The sequence below is a fragment of the Sinohyriopsis cumingii genome, chromosome 7, assembly GCF_028554795.1.
Source record: "Sinohyriopsis cumingii isolate HCF-2022 chromosome 7, ASM2855479v2, whole genome shotgun sequence".
Classification (NCBI taxonomy): Eukaryota; Metazoa; Mollusca; class Bivalvia; order Unionida; family Unionidae; genus Sinohyriopsis; species Sinohyriopsis cumingii.
In genome coordinates this window covers 73,534,180-73,552,623 of record NC_142967.1, presented here as the reverse complement: position 1 = coordinate 73,552,623, position 18,444 = coordinate 73,534,180, and the positions used below count along the sequence as shown (strand labels likewise).

Here is an 18,444-nt window from a genome sequence, read left to right as displayed (position 1 = left end):
AAATGCAAGATCACTTCCTTAATATGCATATATCCAGTTCATCATCAAATTCATTCGAGATCTTGATGATACAAACCCATATTCCAACCTTGATCAATTTTGGGTCTGAAATATTGCCTCCAGTGTGGTAAAAAAGCAAATGTTGACAGATGCATGACCGACCCTTTGCTCACTTGGTCTTATGACCAGTTGAACTAGAAGACTATATTGCTGTCTTATGACTTACTATTGGTGTTTGCCCAAGCTGTTTCTTTTCAATATCCCCTTGCTCAAAGAACTCATTGGCCACCAGTTGTGCAGTCTGATGTTGAATCTCCCAAGGTTTGGTAATGGCAGCCACATCACATGCTGTCATCATCATAGCTCTAGAAAATATTATGTAGCAATCAAACATAGAATAAAAAAAATGTTGCCTTGGAACTTCTACTTCTTGCTGAACAACAATACTATGATGTACCATCCCCTCATATGACTATCTAAAACTAATGTTAATTCTGTCACATTCACCTCCTTCTATCACACTGCTATCGCTTTTCCTGGCACTATTCATCTGTATACCTGTATTTGTCTGTAACTTCTAGGACATGATTGTATCTATGTGTCATTTTTGTTCGAGAGTGTAAATTGTCATGATACATATAACAAGATGAGGTGTATTCTGACAACAAATATTAATAAAACACAAACCACTGATCAACTGTAATGTGCACAAAGGTTTAAGTAGTACAAATACATACAGGATTCATACAAAGAGTAGTAGTGAACATGTACAAAACAATATAGGAGAGTAAATGAGTTAACAATGTTTTAAAGAGTAGTAGCACTGAGTTAAAATCAAACAAATTATTGTTTATGCAGATGTTGACTGTTCCAATTCTATGGTCATAAACTAAGGAAAGATGCAATCAGGTACCCAGGTTCTTGCCTGTTCAATATAACTGGGTACCCCCTAAAAAAACAAAAAAAAAACCCCCCATGTATCCAAGTTCAAATTGAGACAGAATAAAGATTACAGTTCAAGACTTTTGTCATGCGCACATTTATCCATTGTCACAGGTGCTTGCATTGTTGCTTGCAATTAACTTTTTATACATGTACAACATAATAATATGAGGGAGAACACTTCTCTCCTTTCTCGCACAACCTATTTAAGAATCAACACTGACATTTCAAAATAGATTTTGCACAGTGTAATAAATTTTTTACTGACTTTAAGCTCAGGCATTTGGCTTTGTATGCCTGTCTAAAGTTTGGCTTACTATCATACCTTTAAGGAAAGCCAGACCATTTTCCCAAAATACAGTACTGCTCAACAATGCCATGATTGCACCTGCACAAGATGCAAGTACAATAAGACACTGAATGGAATACTGCCCTCTCATTGGCCATAGGAAAATGATGTATTGCACCTATTTATAATTTATTTTTATTATTATATAGTACATTTATTGACTTATTGTTAAATTGTAAACAACATTATGAGCCCTGTGCTCATCATTCGACCTCAATCCAACTTATTATTTTCTATTTATAGTATTACATAGAACAGTTCCAAGAAAACAGACACGTTTCTTGAACTTGAAACCATGTGTCAGATTCATTCTAATTTGATACCCACATAAGTAGTGGACCAGTCTAAATTGAAAATAAATGGCACCAAATAAAGATAATAAATGGGCTCTATCGTTGTGATGATGGATGTCATATAACTGAAAAATGTTATAGAAGAGGAATTTTGGTTAAGCTTAAAAACATGTTGCATCTGGAAAATGACAAATTGATAGCACTTTAAAAATTCTGAAATAAGAATTTGACAGCAGACCTGCCAACCCTGACGAGTCCATCTCAGTAAGGCAGCTGATTTTTTCCATAAGATTTACCAGTTTTCAGTAAGGTGTAAGAAAATATCAGTAACTGCTATTGTAAAGCTGGAAAATGTAATTAAAAGTCTGATGCATCGACGAGAAACATTATGGTCAACTGAAAAGTACGCGTGGACTTTATCACTAGTACAGTTGCATAACTCTAGTTCCAAACCCTTTGCAGCTCAATGGCTTGTTGCTATCTCTCAACTTGACATAATTCTTGGAAATTGTTTTTCATTTCACATGACGACAGCAATCATATCTCCCACCACGAGACATACTCAAATTGACATGTGATGTTTAATTTTCATAATTGTTTCCTTTCCAGCTTTTATTCACAAAAATCTGAGTACTCCTTTTCATTCTTCTGTGTTGATTAGTAACACTTTTTGAGAAGCTCATTTTCCCCTTGAACATGCATCGCTTTCTGGATGCCATTTTCAAAAATCCTATAATCAACAGTTTGATCATGCAGACGCTTCACATGAACAAATAAGTGCAGCTGAAAGCATCTGGTGTGCTTTTGTAAAGTTAGCCTGGTTCCCTGACTAATTTTACTAATTCTAAGATGAAACCTGGATCCAAATAAAACATGGATGAACCAATTATCTGGACTTTTTTTTTAAAACAATAATTTTTCCGTAGTTTTTGCTAGTATGCCGTAAGTCCATATTTTAAGGGTAATTTTCGCAAGACTTACAGCAAACTCATAAGAGTTGGCAGGTCTCTGACAGTGATCTAATACAGCAGTCATTATTTGTGGACTTTATGACTATTTGCAAAGGTTACTGTGGACAATTTGGACTATTTAAAGTGAGTGTTATGCAGAAATAATTTATCAATTTCTATTGCGTCTATACTCTTGTATCAACTACTAATCCACATGGATTTAGCCAATTTGTGACAAGAATTTTAACTACAGATCCAGGTAAGTAGCAGCAATAAATGTACATTTTTCATAGGTTTTTTTTGTAATTACGGTAAGTAATATAAAGATAGCCTTTTTGTGTTCAGATTACACTCTTCCCCCAGTATTATTAGTAATAATTGCACTTATACCTCTCTTAGGGGCTGGCTTGTGTGAACCTACAACAAAGCAGTTCAGGTTCAGAGTTAAACAATTTCCCTTTCATTGGGTACCTGATCGTTAGGATCATTGGGTACCCAGTAGAAATTTCCTAACATTCTGACACCTTTAAAACTAAGCAACTGAAAGAAGCAAAACCATAAAGTTTTGTAAGACTTGGTGCATAATTTAACTGTCAAAATTATAAATGAAAATGTAAGAAGAACTTGCAGTATTACGTAGTGAATCTGAAATATTCCTGAAAAAGTTCTGTCAAAGTCCAAAAGAATGAAAAGTCATGTATACATTTCAGAACTGGAAATGTACTGGTCTGCCAAGAATCACGACACTGTCAAAATGGCATTGTCCAGAACTCCTTTGAATAATTCACTGTAGTTCCAAAATAATATTCCAGTCCAATGACTACTTTCTATTTCCAGTGAACAATCCAAAAAAATGTTTTTTTCCTATCAAATAATATCCAATTTTGAAATCAAACACATCTGCAGACTTGATTTTACAAGAACACAAGAAATAAGAATGACTCCAAAATAGGGATGAATCCGATAGCTCATTTCTCTATATACACTTTCAAGAGTCTATTATGACTACATGCTACAATAAACCCAACGTGACAGACCTTTTTACTCATCTAACATTTCAAAATACCTATTCATTTAACCTAACTCCATCCAATAGGAATTAACTTAAATCTTCAAAGATACCACTGTCCAATTGAAAAAAGACAGAATCTCGTAAAAGATTTACTAATACTTTTATTAGTAACTGTCTACACACACATAAGCATCTTTTTACAGATCCTATTCAACGTTCTTTAATATCTTAAAACTGACGTGATGCACATATGAAATCCAGCTATAATCACTATCATTTAAAGCCATTTACAGATAAATAAAATTATAAAAATTACACAAATCATGTACCAAGAGTTACTAAAAATATAGATATACATGACTAAAAAGTTTTCTGAAAGCTTGGCACATGTCATCTGACTTTATATGAGGTAGTATGCAATTCTACAGTTTGACTCCAGAAAAAGCAAAACTCTTCTTATAAAACTCGGAATTTGGTTTAGGTAAATATAACTTGTTGTTTTTAAGATTGATTTTAGTTCATATATGTGCACATTTTCAACAAATTTAGAGTTAAGTTTAAGATAATCAGGAGCCAATCCACGTAAGGATTTCTAGACTATTAAACACCTCTGAAACAGAGTTCTCTGCTGAAATGGAAGCCACTTTAGGGTTTTAAAAAGATTTGTTGATGGTGTATCTAAATCAGCATCAAGAATAATTCTAGCTACTCTTTCTGAAATTTTTATAATCATTCCTGATTTTCTGTACCACTATTACCCCAGATAAATAAATATTCTATGTGTGACATTATATTTGCATTGTAGAATATCTTTCTTGGTTCTCTTGAGAGATAAGATTCTATACTGTCCAAGAGATCAAGCAGCACGGTTAAATTTTTCAATGACTTTATAAACTTTTATTTTCCAGCACAAGATACTGTCCATCATGATGTCAAGTAGTTTTACATTTTCAGACAGTTGTATATCCATTTATTTCACTATTACTTGGAAATCATTTTTCTCAGCTTTTACTCTTAAATTTGCTCAATTACCTATAACCACAACTTTTAATTTTGCTGTATTTATCTTCATACCATTGTGCTCACACATTATTTATTTATACAAAATCTTTAGTAATTTAGTGCTAATCTCATGACCTGTTGATCCAATGTTGTGCCATCTGCAAACATGGTGGTGGTGGATAGCTCAATGTGATATGGTAAATCATTGATGCACAGCAGAAAAAGTAATGGTCCAAGGACTGATCCTTGTGAAACACCTGACTTTATCAGTTTCTTATCTGAAAGTTTAATTAAAATGGAAACTTCTTGTTGTCTGCCTTAAAGATAAGTTTGAAACCAAGTTAAGCTTTCACGCTTAACTTGATATACTGGGCATGCTGAGCTTTTCCAGCAGATTTTGTGATTTACAAGGTCAAAAGCCTTTGTAAGGTCAAGAAACCACATGCCTACAAGGTTAACTTGATCTAGTATTGCTCTTAATCATTCATCCACCATTCTAGCTCATGTAGTCTGACATCAATGTCCTTCAAAGAATTTGTGAATGTAGTAAATTAAATACTTCCAGGTAGTTTCTACATTCATCACAATCAAGTCTTTCTAATATCTTTGAATGTCATGATAAAATTGATAATAGGCCTATAATATTCAGATCAGAAAGATCTCCCATCTTATGTAATGAAGCTGCTTGTGCCAGATTTAGCATGTATGGAAATAATTAGACTGAAAATATACATAAGTGAAGGTGAAGATGAAGATGGCATAGGCTCAATAAATAGCTTTTCAAGTAGATGTTCAAAATCATAATATTAATAAAACCTGCTGACAACCTTTGTGTGATTTCTCATTGGCTGATGGGGTCAGATGATTTTTTTATATAGAGGAATTAAGCTATTTCCTTCTGGATGGAATAGGTCAGGTGGGTTCCTTTATAATGTAGGACATTTGCAAAAAGTCACATAGCTAGTAGTAGCCAAATTTGTTTTCACCCCTTATGCTTGAATACACTTACGTGGAGCTGGACAATTTGGTCATTTTTATTTGTTATGTTCTTGTTATAACATCAGTCTTCAGATATTATTTGAGATTAAACATTTGTTTATAATAGTCATTGGAACTACAAAGTGCTCATTGGACTAGAATATTATTCTGGGATACTGTGAATTTTTCAAAGGAGTTCCAGACAATGTCATTTTGGTACATCAGGATTGTTGCATAACTGTCAAGTTTTCAACAGCCAAGTAGGGAGGTTTTTTGTGCATTTTTTAAGCATCGTTTTCACTAAATGCTGACTGATCTTTTGGGTCCAATATGCATGAATTTCTCAAAGAACCTGCCATTTCTCCCTGTCATGTGCCTTATTCCCCCCTCCCTCCAGGACATGCCCTATTTTCATATTCTGGTCAACTCTGACCAAGCTGCACAACAGCTAATGGTTAATCTTAAGTAAACAATCAAGAAAGACAGCATGACTAATGTATCCTTATTGATACAACTATCTAGCGAAAATGACTGCTATCATGTGAAAACAATGGGCCTTCCAACATAATTCAAAGAAACTATGTTCTACAGTGTGTTATATAATCACCAGCAATTTGAATTAATTGGCAAATAAAGGATGCCCTATTTTGTTGCAACTAAAGGTGCCTAAATAGGCAGTCTCACAGTACCGAACATGTGACAACTATTTTCTTCCATTATATATCACACCTTATTTCCTTATTGTCAACCCTGGTACTGCTGTGTTGTTTTGCTTGACCTTGAAACCAGTACTGATTTGTTTCTAACTGACCCGTCTGTGTATGTTGAATTGTTTCAGAACAGTATATACCTTTTTGAGCCAAATCCACATAATAGCTTCAGAACTATTATTTATAATCAGGTTGCTGGGAAATTGTACAGAGTGATGCATATGTGCATGTAGAATGCTAACACTAAAAGATGTCAGTAAAACTGACACGTGTTCATGGTTACCACAGCAACCAAATTGAGAAAACGGGTAGAAAAGTTTATTTTCACAAAAAATTGAATATAGTGTATACATTTCCAAATATAGCTATTCTGAATGTGTACAAATCACATAGTCTCAGTTGATTACTTTTAGGCTTATGCTAGTTCATTAAACGTTTACTTTCAAACAGGTCTTTACATTTCAGTATGTTACAATATTTAAATTTTCTCCATACAAAATGTAATAATTTTCACATAGAGTTCATTCATAAGGAACCAATAATAATCATAATGAAAATATAAATAATTATAGATTTACTTTGGTTGCCATATCAACCAAAAAAGTAATGTTAGTATTTGAAAGGCTTAAAAGACTTTTCACAGACTCTTTTATCCAACTAAATACAGCAGTCATTTTTTAACAAACTCAATGTTATCCAACAATTTTAATTATGGAGGTAAAATACTAATTATCATAATGTAGAACAATTATATTGTTCTTATTTTAGTGTGAAAAGAATACTGTTTATGCAATGAAGTCAAATTAATGGAAAACCAGTGTTTTCATTTGAAAATTGCTGAAAGGCAGATGATGTCTTACAGACTTTTATGTAAACACATCTATAATCAGTTACAATTGCTTGAAAGAATAAATCTGATGAATACATGTATCTCAATACACATTACATATGTAATAACTGACACAAAATCCATCTGCAGGTTTGTCATCGACTGCATTGGACTTTTTTTTTTCTTTCTTCATCACATCATGTAAAATGAAACAAATATACATTTTTTCTTTCCAAAAAAAAGATACTGTTGAAAGAGTTAGGATTTCATGACTTATGGAGTTATTTCTAAACTCATAATACATTCAATTTATTTTAGCCAGCTTCACTACTAAATCTTATGTGTCTGTCTTAACTTTCCTTTACTATCTATTAACATGCAAACTGAATGCCTATCAAGAGTAAGGGATACATTTTATCTTTGATTTCTTTAAAAGATTTAATACAATGCTGTCAAGCATTTCTGCGCACCTAAGGTTTCCTTCTCCAATACTGAAGCAAAACACTTATCGAATTCAAATGATTGACATAAATAAAATACTGCAATGCTTACCATTTGAAAAGAGGCAATTGTCGCCAGAATATTCTGTTCAAAATAATAATAATTTTGGACACATGGGATACCACCCCTGTGTTTTCATGACTTGTGATATGTCTGCCTATTCTGCGCACGGCTTTGACAAGATATGTTTATCCTTCAGCTATAAAAATGAAATACATTATTTTCGACTGTTTCCGTCTGCATTTCAGTTGAGTAATTAGGTCAGGTTTAAAGCCAGTTTTACAAAATTCAACATAACAATGAAAATAAATTGCAAGAGATATTAAGCAAACTAAACCGATCTTGTACAAAAATTAGTAAAGTTTAACATTTTATTAATTTTAAAAAGCTATTATGTGGAAGAGAAACAACAATGAATAGGATGTTATGTGTTTACAACATCTTGTTTATGGGGAAGAATTAGTAAAGAATTTTGAAACAGATTATAATCCTGGGAATTTCTTGAGAATGCAGTTCTAGTGGCAAGTTGACACTGGATAGCAGACGATATTGTACGTGTGGAATAACTTCTTGCAAAACTGGAAACTTGGATTAAGATGCAGAATTTTTTAAGGTATACATTTCCATCTTTTATATAATGTATTTATTTGTATGATTCTGAAATATACATAGTAAATAGGAATTTTTGAGTTACAGGTTTAAGAAGGTCATGGAGTGGGTCTTCATGCTGTCATTTAGAAATCATTTTCATTCTCCTTTCGAGTCGAAATGTGTGACATTTTTGACCCAAAATATCGTGTAATCCAATGTTTACACAAATGATGTACCGTTGCACAGAATTACCCGCCTTGTAGAAGTGCCCGACATGGTGGTATAAGACACTAGCACATACAGCTTAGAACAACTTTCTTTACAACTCAAGTTGTTGTAAAATCTTAATTTTAATACATCTTCCAATGTTCACCTAGTCTGAGCACAACTGTAAGTGGCCTACCAAACAGACTTAATTACCATTGTAGTGTCTACATCTGAATGATATTAATGTAATATTATCTGGTAGAACAATATTATCATAGCCAGATGCGAGTTTGCAACTCTGCATAGGAGCTCATGTGTCCAGTACACATGAATGATAGAGGCATTGTTTGTCAGGTATTATTTTGACTGTAGCAGTATGAGAGGCATGAAAGTCATTATTACCGAAAACTGAAATAATTACTTCTCACTGATTAAGAGTTGCGAGGTTTTCAGTAATAATTATTAATTGCATCCTGGCAAAAATATTTGAAATAAAATAGATTTCTCAACAGTAATCTTAACATATTACAACTAATATGCTGTCCAACATTTGAGAAAAAAAAAAAAAGAGAACAAGCTTTCATTGGTCTACCTCTGAACTAGCTCTGTAAATATGAAATAAAATGAAACTGATGAGGAGAAAAAAAAAAGATTTCCACCAGGCTGAAAGTTCAGCTATTGAACAAAGGTCCTGATTAATAGATTCCCCTGTCGCATACATTTCACACTGTTTTCATAAGAGTGGGTTAATTAAGAATTCTCTCTCTGGTCCATTTCCTATTCAACTTATTGTTGAGAAAGAGAGAGAGAGAAAAAGAAAAGTAGAGCATAATGAACTTTACAGTAAGAATATTGTGCTTTTTCTTTATTAAAATAAAAATTTTACAAAAAGAGCAAGAGAGAGTTACTTTAAAAAAGAGTCAGATAGGCAAGAAAAGGTTTACCTTGGAGAGTCAACACCCGACACCCCCCAAAAATGAATGGTTGGTTCCTTGCAAGTATGTACAGTTCTCACTCTTGATGATACAATGTATTCCACAATATAATAAAAGGCTTTGTATATGTCAGACTCATTGATAAACTTGGCTACTATTTTAATCTCGATTTAGTGGAACTTTACATTGTTACTGAATGGGATGGCCATGTCATAGCACTTGCATTACAACACATGATAGTGTCAGAGCACTTTCAAAGCAATACTGCCGATTCCTGTTGAAAATTAATTCTCATATTTGGAAAACTCATCGTATTACTATTTATAGCTCTTCACTTCCACACAAATCCCCAATGAACTTTATTCTAATTGAAACTATCCCATATATAGGAGATAGCTGCGAGACTGCCACTACTAGATTTGAGAGTATTTGTTTCCAATCTGACCCAGAAGGGTTGGAGTGTTTAGGAAAGAGGAGTTGCTGGTGCTTATGAAGTACTATTCTCTTTAGATTGTAAAACATGCATGCATCTTTGTTAAAACAGGGTATTAAAAATATTTTGATAAAATATTAGGTAGAAAAGACTATTTTTGATACAAGTGCTTTAAGTTTAATTAGTAAACCTTATCTGACTCGGAAATGAAAGCAACAAAAATTGAAATTAAAAATCAGGTGGAAATAGAATTAAGAAAATTTCAGCTTCAAAAAGAAATGATGGAAATAAAGTAACAAAAAAGAAGAAGATAAAGAGAGGAAATAAAAATAAAAATGCAGAAGGAAGAAAGGGGAAGAGTGGCAAATGCAGATGAAATGTAAAATGAAAGAGAGATGCAAATGAAATTGCAAATACAAAAAGAGGAGAATTAAAAATGAAAATAATTGGAACTGGCAAGAGGTATGTAATCCATTTAAGAAGCTTCAGTTTTTGATGTAAAAAAATATCAAGTCAGAAACCCTTTAAAAGAAAAAGATGTAAATAAATATTTTCCGCAATCTGTACAATGAGCTGATAATCTTAAGTGGCCAAATGTGCAGTGGACTTTGTACAGTGTACTTATCAGTAAAGCACGTTAAGTTTATACTTCACTAACAGCAAAAGCATGTGCTGATTATGATTTAGTTAATGAATGTAGCTTTAAGGGTTATGAGTTGGTACCCAAGTGATACTGACAGGATTCAGAATGGCCAGAAAGAAAACACCCAAACATATGCCAAGTTTTCTAGAGAAAAAAGAACAACTATTTGACAGGTGGTGTGCCTCAAAAAGATTGATACAAATTAGAAATTTCACACTAGTAGAAGAGTTCAAGAACTGCATCCATAGTGATATCAAGACTTACCTTAATGAACAATACAAAGACACTTTGGAAAACGCTGCTCATAAGCTGACAAATATTTCTTTATTCACAAAGTTTCATTTGTCAATAGGACTTTCTCTCAGTAGATTATAAGTAAAAAATTTAAACCAGGTAAAAATGTGGAGCCCTTTGTTTTTTAATCTTATCCCTATGACAAAATTGTGTGTTGTGTCTTGTTTACAGTGTTATTTGCAACGGACCAAACTTTTTAGAAAGTTTGAAACTCATTTATTTATCAGCACACAATCTCCACATAAAAAAGTTACTAAAAGCAAAATATCAAACTGGATAAAGACTGTTATGAGAAAGTCTGGTATTGATACCTCAGTCTTCCAGGATCATAGCACAAGGGCTGCTTCTGTTTCTGCAGCTTGTGCTAAAGGGGTACAATTGGGTACAATCTTGAAGGCGGCTGGTTGGGCTAGTGCCTGTAAATTCTATAACAAGCCCATTACAGACCAGACTGAATTCAGTACAAAGGTCTTGTCAGCATACAGAATTTTATAATGCTCATGTAATGTACAATGTTATTTTGGGTTATCTGGTTTAATACCAACATATAAAAGTTTTCTTTTTCTTCTAGTTGTTGTTAATCTATTCCATAAATGGAATCCTCGCTCTGAAATCTCATTGGATCACGGGGCACTCATGGGGAAAGTGAAATTTACAAATTAAACTAGACTTACCAAGTCAAAGTTTGATTGTAATTTAGTGATCACATGCCCACCCTTAATACTTCCAACCCAATAAGACACTGAGGCTTCCATTTCTTTACTCTCACGACTAATTGCCGCGTGACAAGTGTCATCTTATGTGATCACTAAGGCACCTATGGGATTCATGAAATTACAATCAAACTTCTACTTTATAAGTCTAGTTTAATTTATCATTTACTCAGATTCCACTTATGAATAGAGCAAAAAACTTCAACTTCAGCCTTTGCAACTCTAGATGGGTTCTATCAATATAAAGTAATGACTTTTGGTATAAAAAATTCTCCCTCAACATTCCAACATTTAATGAACATGATGCATACATCAATGATATGATATACAGGGACACATGGAAAGTTCACACGAAAACCTTTTGGAAATTCTTCATTTGAACGAGGCAAATTTGACAATTTAAATAAAAGCAAGTTCTGTTGAGGTTGTGTTACATTTATAAGACATATTGCTTGATTGATATAAAAAAGAAAGCTTTACTGCATAAATCTTTCTTTTCTTTATGTTGTTGTTGTTGTTGTTGTAGGTTTTAACGCCATTTTGCAGCACACGATAGGCTATACATGGCGGCCAGTATTAATGGTGGAGGAAGAACCCAGGAAATCCCCGGAAAGAACCACTGACCCCCGAGAAGCTACTGGCAAGCTTTCTTACATACACATATTGGCCAAATCCGAGACTCAATCCCATGCAGACAGAGGTGAGATGACAATGACCTGTAATTGAGAGCGCTTTAGACAACTCGGCCACCTTTTCTTTATGAGGGGAGGTGTTATGTATAGTGTGACCCAGCTATAGCAAGCTCCATTATAATACAAATTTGGCTATAACATGATCGTGGTATGGCTTCCAAAATTTCATATACATGTATTTTTCCTGTATACAAAAAATAATTTTTTATTTAAAACTACAAAAAATAATGTGTAGAAAGTTAATTATCATTTCGAGAAGATGTCATTTATGAATTCTAATATAAAATAATCATTGTGTGTTCTAAAAAGTCTGAAATATAATAAGTGTTCAGAGATTGCATTGGGATTTGTCAACATTGTGATTCTGTTTCCTTAATGGTGACAAAATATACCATCTGGCATTTTCTTTTGTTGCAAAAAACATTGTTTAAACTTGCTCATACAACTTTGGGTTTGGAGTGGAGAAATTCATAGGCACCATGAAAGTAACTTGCAAAATTAGTTATCAAATGCACTGATATTTATGACTGTAGTCTTACAATAAGTAATAGAAAACAGTGAGAAGCAACAAGCTTTGTAAAATTCAACAAATAATTTATCTCCAAGAATACAAAGTGAAAATTTAAGAAAAGGGAACTTAACGGTATTACAAATTAAATCCCAAATAATCCTAGAATTATGGACACAAGTCCTAATGATGAAAGTTTTGAATGAACTTTCATGACAATCCAAATTAAATCCAATACTGAAGTGTTCATGTACCTATGATTGCCAATGTAGTGGTGATGCACCAACAGTCTTTTGTTGTATCACAATTCAATCAAAGAATATAGCCTTATTTGAAATTTCACTATAAATTCAAGTTTCTGTTATTAAGAATGTTATTTTTGAAGAGCACTTTGTATTTCTGGTGAATAAATAATTTTAATTTTAAAAAATCCAGCCCAAATGAGCTACTGAACACAATAATACAACTGATTCTGCCCAAGACCTTACAGTGCGATTAATAAATTTCAAGAAAAACAAGACAATACAGTCCTCTACCTGACCTCGGGTACTAATTAGCATTTTCTAAAAAAACTATTACCTAATGGAAAGTTTCCTTCTGGAAAGTTCATAATGTTTACAAATAAAACCTTAGTTATAATTACAATACTAACATTATAATATAAAATGTTGTAAACAACAGGTAGACCTGGCAATTCTGGGGGATTGTCAAAGTTCTAGACTCATACTGAGATAAATTGTAATTTAATTGATTAAATATAGTTTGAGTAACACACAGTGCATCATTCTCTGGCCCCTTGTTGGGCCCCTCTTTGTTTACTATGGTTACTCTGCCAGACATGAGGTCGGTGCAGTTGGTATGTTAATAAACTAAAAACTAAATTTAGATATTTTCATGCAGAACCAATCAGACGACCAAGCTGGAGCATGTGAAAAAACATTGTCTGTTGTATGAGGCATTCAGTCAACAACTGGGATGCCTGCGGAGATGTGTACTTTTCAGTGTCGATGCTCCATTAAACTTAAACAATTATCTGCAGAAAGAACCACCTGCCTCCCCTCCTTCCACCATGTCATTCATTTTGGGGCATTACCTGCATACTGTTCCAGTTCTGATCTCAAGCTTATTGCCCAAGTCCATGCATTCATAACTTGCTTGATCCCCAGTTTGTCAGTACTTGAATATACTTTAGGCTATATACACTTCATACACATTTTCTGTGGTGCATGTATGCAGTATCGCCTGATGTTTGTTATCATAGCAATCCTCGGGATCAGACTTATCGAGTTTCGGTTATTTGTCCCCATATACCTTGTAACAGCTGCTTGCGGCTCCACATACAGGTGTTGGACAGTCTGCACAACCCTACAAACTCCCCTGAGTATCTCTTTCTGAGGTATTCCTATGGAACAAAGGGCCATTGCCAAGTTTCTGGCATTCACAACTTTGCTTCTGAACCCCCAATTTGTGTCAGTACTTAAATGTACTCAACTATTATGCCCATATATACTTCATACCCACTTCCCAAGGTGCCTGTATGGAGTATCAGCTGATGTTTGTTATCATGGCATCCTCAGGATCAGATTTATTGAGTTTCGGTTATCAGTGTCCCTATATACCTCGTATCAGCCCCTTGCGGCTCCACATACAGGTGTCGGACACACTTCACAACCCTACAAACTCCCACAAGTGCTGTCATTCTTATAGAACAAACAATTCAGAGCTAGGCTGGTGCAGTGTGCTGTGACAGGACTTGTCCCCGTTATGCCAAAGATTATTTTATATGTATAATAAAGTGTCTATTGAACCTGTGTATTGTGTGTTATTTAAACCTGTTTACAAAACCAAAATCACTGATTCATGTCAGGTAGAAAATGAACTTGATTTTGCAGATTGTTAAGTCCAAAGTACAATGTTGTATTATCATTAGCATATAATGAAATATAAAAGAACAAAAAAAAACAACAAACAAAAAAACCCAATGCAAATTAAATATACATAACACTATCTGCTTGTGCATAAACAAATCCTTTGTTCAGATTGACAAACCATCTTAACAGTGCATTTTTATATCACAATTCGTATATGCTGACATATGGCCTGAGTACTGTATGATGTGATACACTCAGATTGTCCTGCTACCTGACTAGCTACTAGCTACCTCTGAAGGCAGGAAGAGGAATGGCTACAGTTGATCAAATGATGGTGAATGGCTTACATTCTTTAAAATGTACCCTGAAAAGACAGTTTTGCTGAAACTTCAAAGAGAACTGATCACCTATGAAGCACTGATCATTCTGTACAAATACAAAGCAAAAAAATATTTTCAGTGCCAATGTTTTACAATTATTTGATGTTGATGCTGCAATAACAAATGGGCATTTGTTTGGTCTTTCAGATTGGCCTATTGGTCTTCAATAACACATCCCATACAGAAATTTCTCATGGATTCCGTATGGAATACTTATGAAATTCGTATGGAATAGATATGGACTGAAAAACTTATGGAATCAGACAATTTATTCCATATCAATTCCATAAGTACTTCACAGCAAGTGAAAATTCCATATGGAATAAAGTTGCAACTTTAATCCATGAGCACTTTTTTCCATATCGAAAGCAGGCTCATGTATTATAGCATCATGGAAAATACTCTTTGAAGAATTAATAACCTATCTGATTAAAATAGAAATATTGGTGGGAGTTTGAGTACATGTATATGTCAGTGTAGCTGATGTGGAAGGATGAATATATATACTCATAAATTTGAAGAAAGACATGTTATGTCAGTTTTCTTTAATTTATTTCCACAGATGTTTAAAAACAAAGACATGACCAAAAAAGTAGGGAAAATGTAAACATGATCAGAAATTTAATATTAAAATACAAGCATAGATGAATCTTTGGTGCAAGGTGGATTTTGGGCTTGATCTAATGTTTATTCTGAAAAGTAATTTTTTTGGCTTCCTATTAAAATATGCTCAACAAAAATCATACCTTAGTGAAAATGTGACTTAAATTTCAGCAAAACCAATGAACATTTCTTGACATTCACTCAAATGTCCATTTTCACTAAAATCATGGTATTTTAGGAGATTTTACCAAAATTTAAGAAAATATCAGTGAAATTTTGTGATTGAAATTTCACTGATTCTGCCAACATTTCTGAAAATATCAGTGGGAATTTTTGATTGAAATTTCACTGAGAGTTTGTCAAAAATTCTAAAAATATAGTGATATTTTGTGATTGTAATATCACTGAAATTTTAGTTTAAAAAAATATAAATAAGATATAATAAATTTTTTTTTGTTTCTTGTACAATTTGATTGATTTTCAGCAGCATTTATATTCCCTGTTTCTGATAGCTGTAATTGTATTGTTTATTTTGGGAACAATAACTTCTTTCCACATCTTTCTGTATTATATTTTCTTGTCAAATTTTGTTATTATTGTTCTTGTATTTTTTTAAACTTAAACTGGATTTAACTGCCCTCAAACAAGTTTTCTTGTTTTCTGTTCTGAATCAGAATTTCGCTTTTCTCCTGACCTGAATCTGATTTTCCTCGATACGGACTCTTTTTTTTAATATTGTCTCTGAAACTTTTTTGAAATAATGCTTTATCCGGTCCCATTCCGCAACGGGCTTTCTAATAAGTATTTGTTCCGTTTATTATTTAAAGGATGAAAGTTGTAAAGAGCTTTCTGATTGGTCAAAATTTTGTACTTGTCCAATGAGTCGTTGCGTAACGGAAACTGATGGGAATGCTAAACATGGCGATTCGAGCGGGAGTTTGAATAACCATTTGAAAAATGTGCGGCAAAGAGAATAACCTGAATCAAAGTCGATGGGAGCATAATTGGTCAGTGTGTATGAAAACTGAACGCCAGGACTAGCATTTTGCTTTTTGTGCCGTAACAGCTCAACAGTAACGGCTAACGTGCTAAATAGGACAAGGAATTGAACCAGGATGATTTCGAAGTTATATAACTCAAAACTGATTAACTTCCAGGATGAATTTAAAGAGGACAAAGTATAGATCACTGGTGGGAATTCTTGCAAAATACCCATGTCTATCAAAAATGGTCATATCTTTGCGGAATTTTCTTGGCCCACACGTAGAATCATCGTTCAATATTGTGAGGCATTATTATGTATATTATCTAAACATTCTAGATGTGTTGGAATTCAGTGTAAAATAAGAGTACTTCTATCATGATAAACGTTTGTCACGCTGCTTATTGAACAAGGACTAATTCAAGAGACCACAACAGCATCATAGTTTGTACATTAATCAAAAATCAAGTTGCAGTACAAGTGACATGGCAGGCTTTTAGCATTTCTTTTCATGTCTCAAATGGATGCTTTTCTGTAATTTTGCATTATTTTCACAGTTGAATTTTTCAATGCAGATTAATATTTTATATATGTTTATGTGTTCACAGATGCCTGTGCATATATTCAAGGCTTGATACTTTGATTTTTAAAATCACTTAATTATTTAGTGTCAAGCCTGATTCTTCACATCATGTTGTATATACTATAAATATTGTACATAACAGATAGGCCTGAAGGTAGATCAGTTCTGTAATTAAGTTACCTTCTCTAAATAAAGTCATTATTATTATTAATTTTATTATTATTATTAACTCCCATATCTCTTGCCTTGGATGTCATATAATTACAACATCTGTAAAAAAAAATCATGCAAACTTAATATCACCTTGGTTAATAAAGTCCTGTTTAAGTCATATTCATTATTAATCTGAAACCTTCTGAAACGTATGAAAAACTTCTGAAACTTCAGTAAAATACTATATAATGATCAAAACTGTAGTGAAATCTCACAAAAGTCTTAGTCAAATATTTGTGAAATCTCACCAGGCTTTAAAGCGAAATGAAAAAGACTTAAGTGATGCCGTTATGGATTAGGCTTTGCATGCAAGAAAGAAAATGAGGACAAGAAAAACCTAAATCTTATTTGATAATGTCTGTCAAAATAAAATTTATATCCATTTTAAAAATTATGGTGAATATTCATCATTGATTCCCAATAATGTCTAACAATCATTAGGCAGTTTAATAGAAATCTGAAGCAGATTTTTTTTATGGTTTAGACAGAAATTGCTTAAAAAACCCATCTGAAATCCGCCTTAAGTATGCATGGAAATTTTTGTACGGGATGAACTATTACCAAATTCCATATGAACTATTTACAAATTCCATATGGACCATTTACAAATTCCATATGGTATATTTGCCAACTCCATATGGAGTATTGCCAAATTCCATCTGGATTATTCACAAATTCCATATGGAATTTTAATTTTATTCCATATGGACAAACTACAGATCTCATGGACTAATTAGCATATTCCATGAGATTTTCCATACATAGTACGTATGGAATCCATAACATTTCCATATGGATACATTGAAATCCATAAGAGTGCTTTAACTATAGAATAGGAATGTCCATATGGATATTTCTGTAAAAGTATGTATGGATTCCATATCCATTCCATGTGGAAAATTTCATATGGGATGGACCTTTCATCAAAGCAAGCCAACAACAATCATCAATAAAAGCAATGGAATATAATGGATTGCTGCATTTTCCAAAGTGACTGGAACATGATTATTGTACTGTTAAAGCTTCCTTTCCACAGGAAAAGATGTTTATGCTTATGATTGCTACCAGTGGTGGCATAAAAAGCAAATCAAATTTTCAACATTTCAAAACCACAGACATCTTGCTGTCAAGCTAACTGGATGTGAGGCATCTCTCAAAGATGTTTGTTAAACTTTTTAATTTGTTTATGTTTTCATGGATAGTCCCATCCTCTTGATAGCCTCTGCAAGA

General features: G+C 33.3%; 1 protein-coding gene across 3 annotated transcripts in view; it reads right to left on the bottom strand.

Moving 5' to 3' along the window:
• The window catches only part of LOC149795516 (cGMP-specific 3',5'-cyclic phosphodiesterase-like), a 412,811-nt gene that overhangs the window by 63,979 nt on the left and 330,388 nt on the right, over positions 1-18,444 (bottom strand). For all 3 annotated transcript variants that reach the window (XM_089965316.1, XM_089965315.1, XM_089965317.1), the window contains exon 17: positions 227-365. In XM_089965316.1, coding sequence (XP_089821442.1) covers positions 227-365 — 139 coding nt within the window. The remainder of the gene's footprint in view (positions 1-226; positions 366-18,444) is intronic.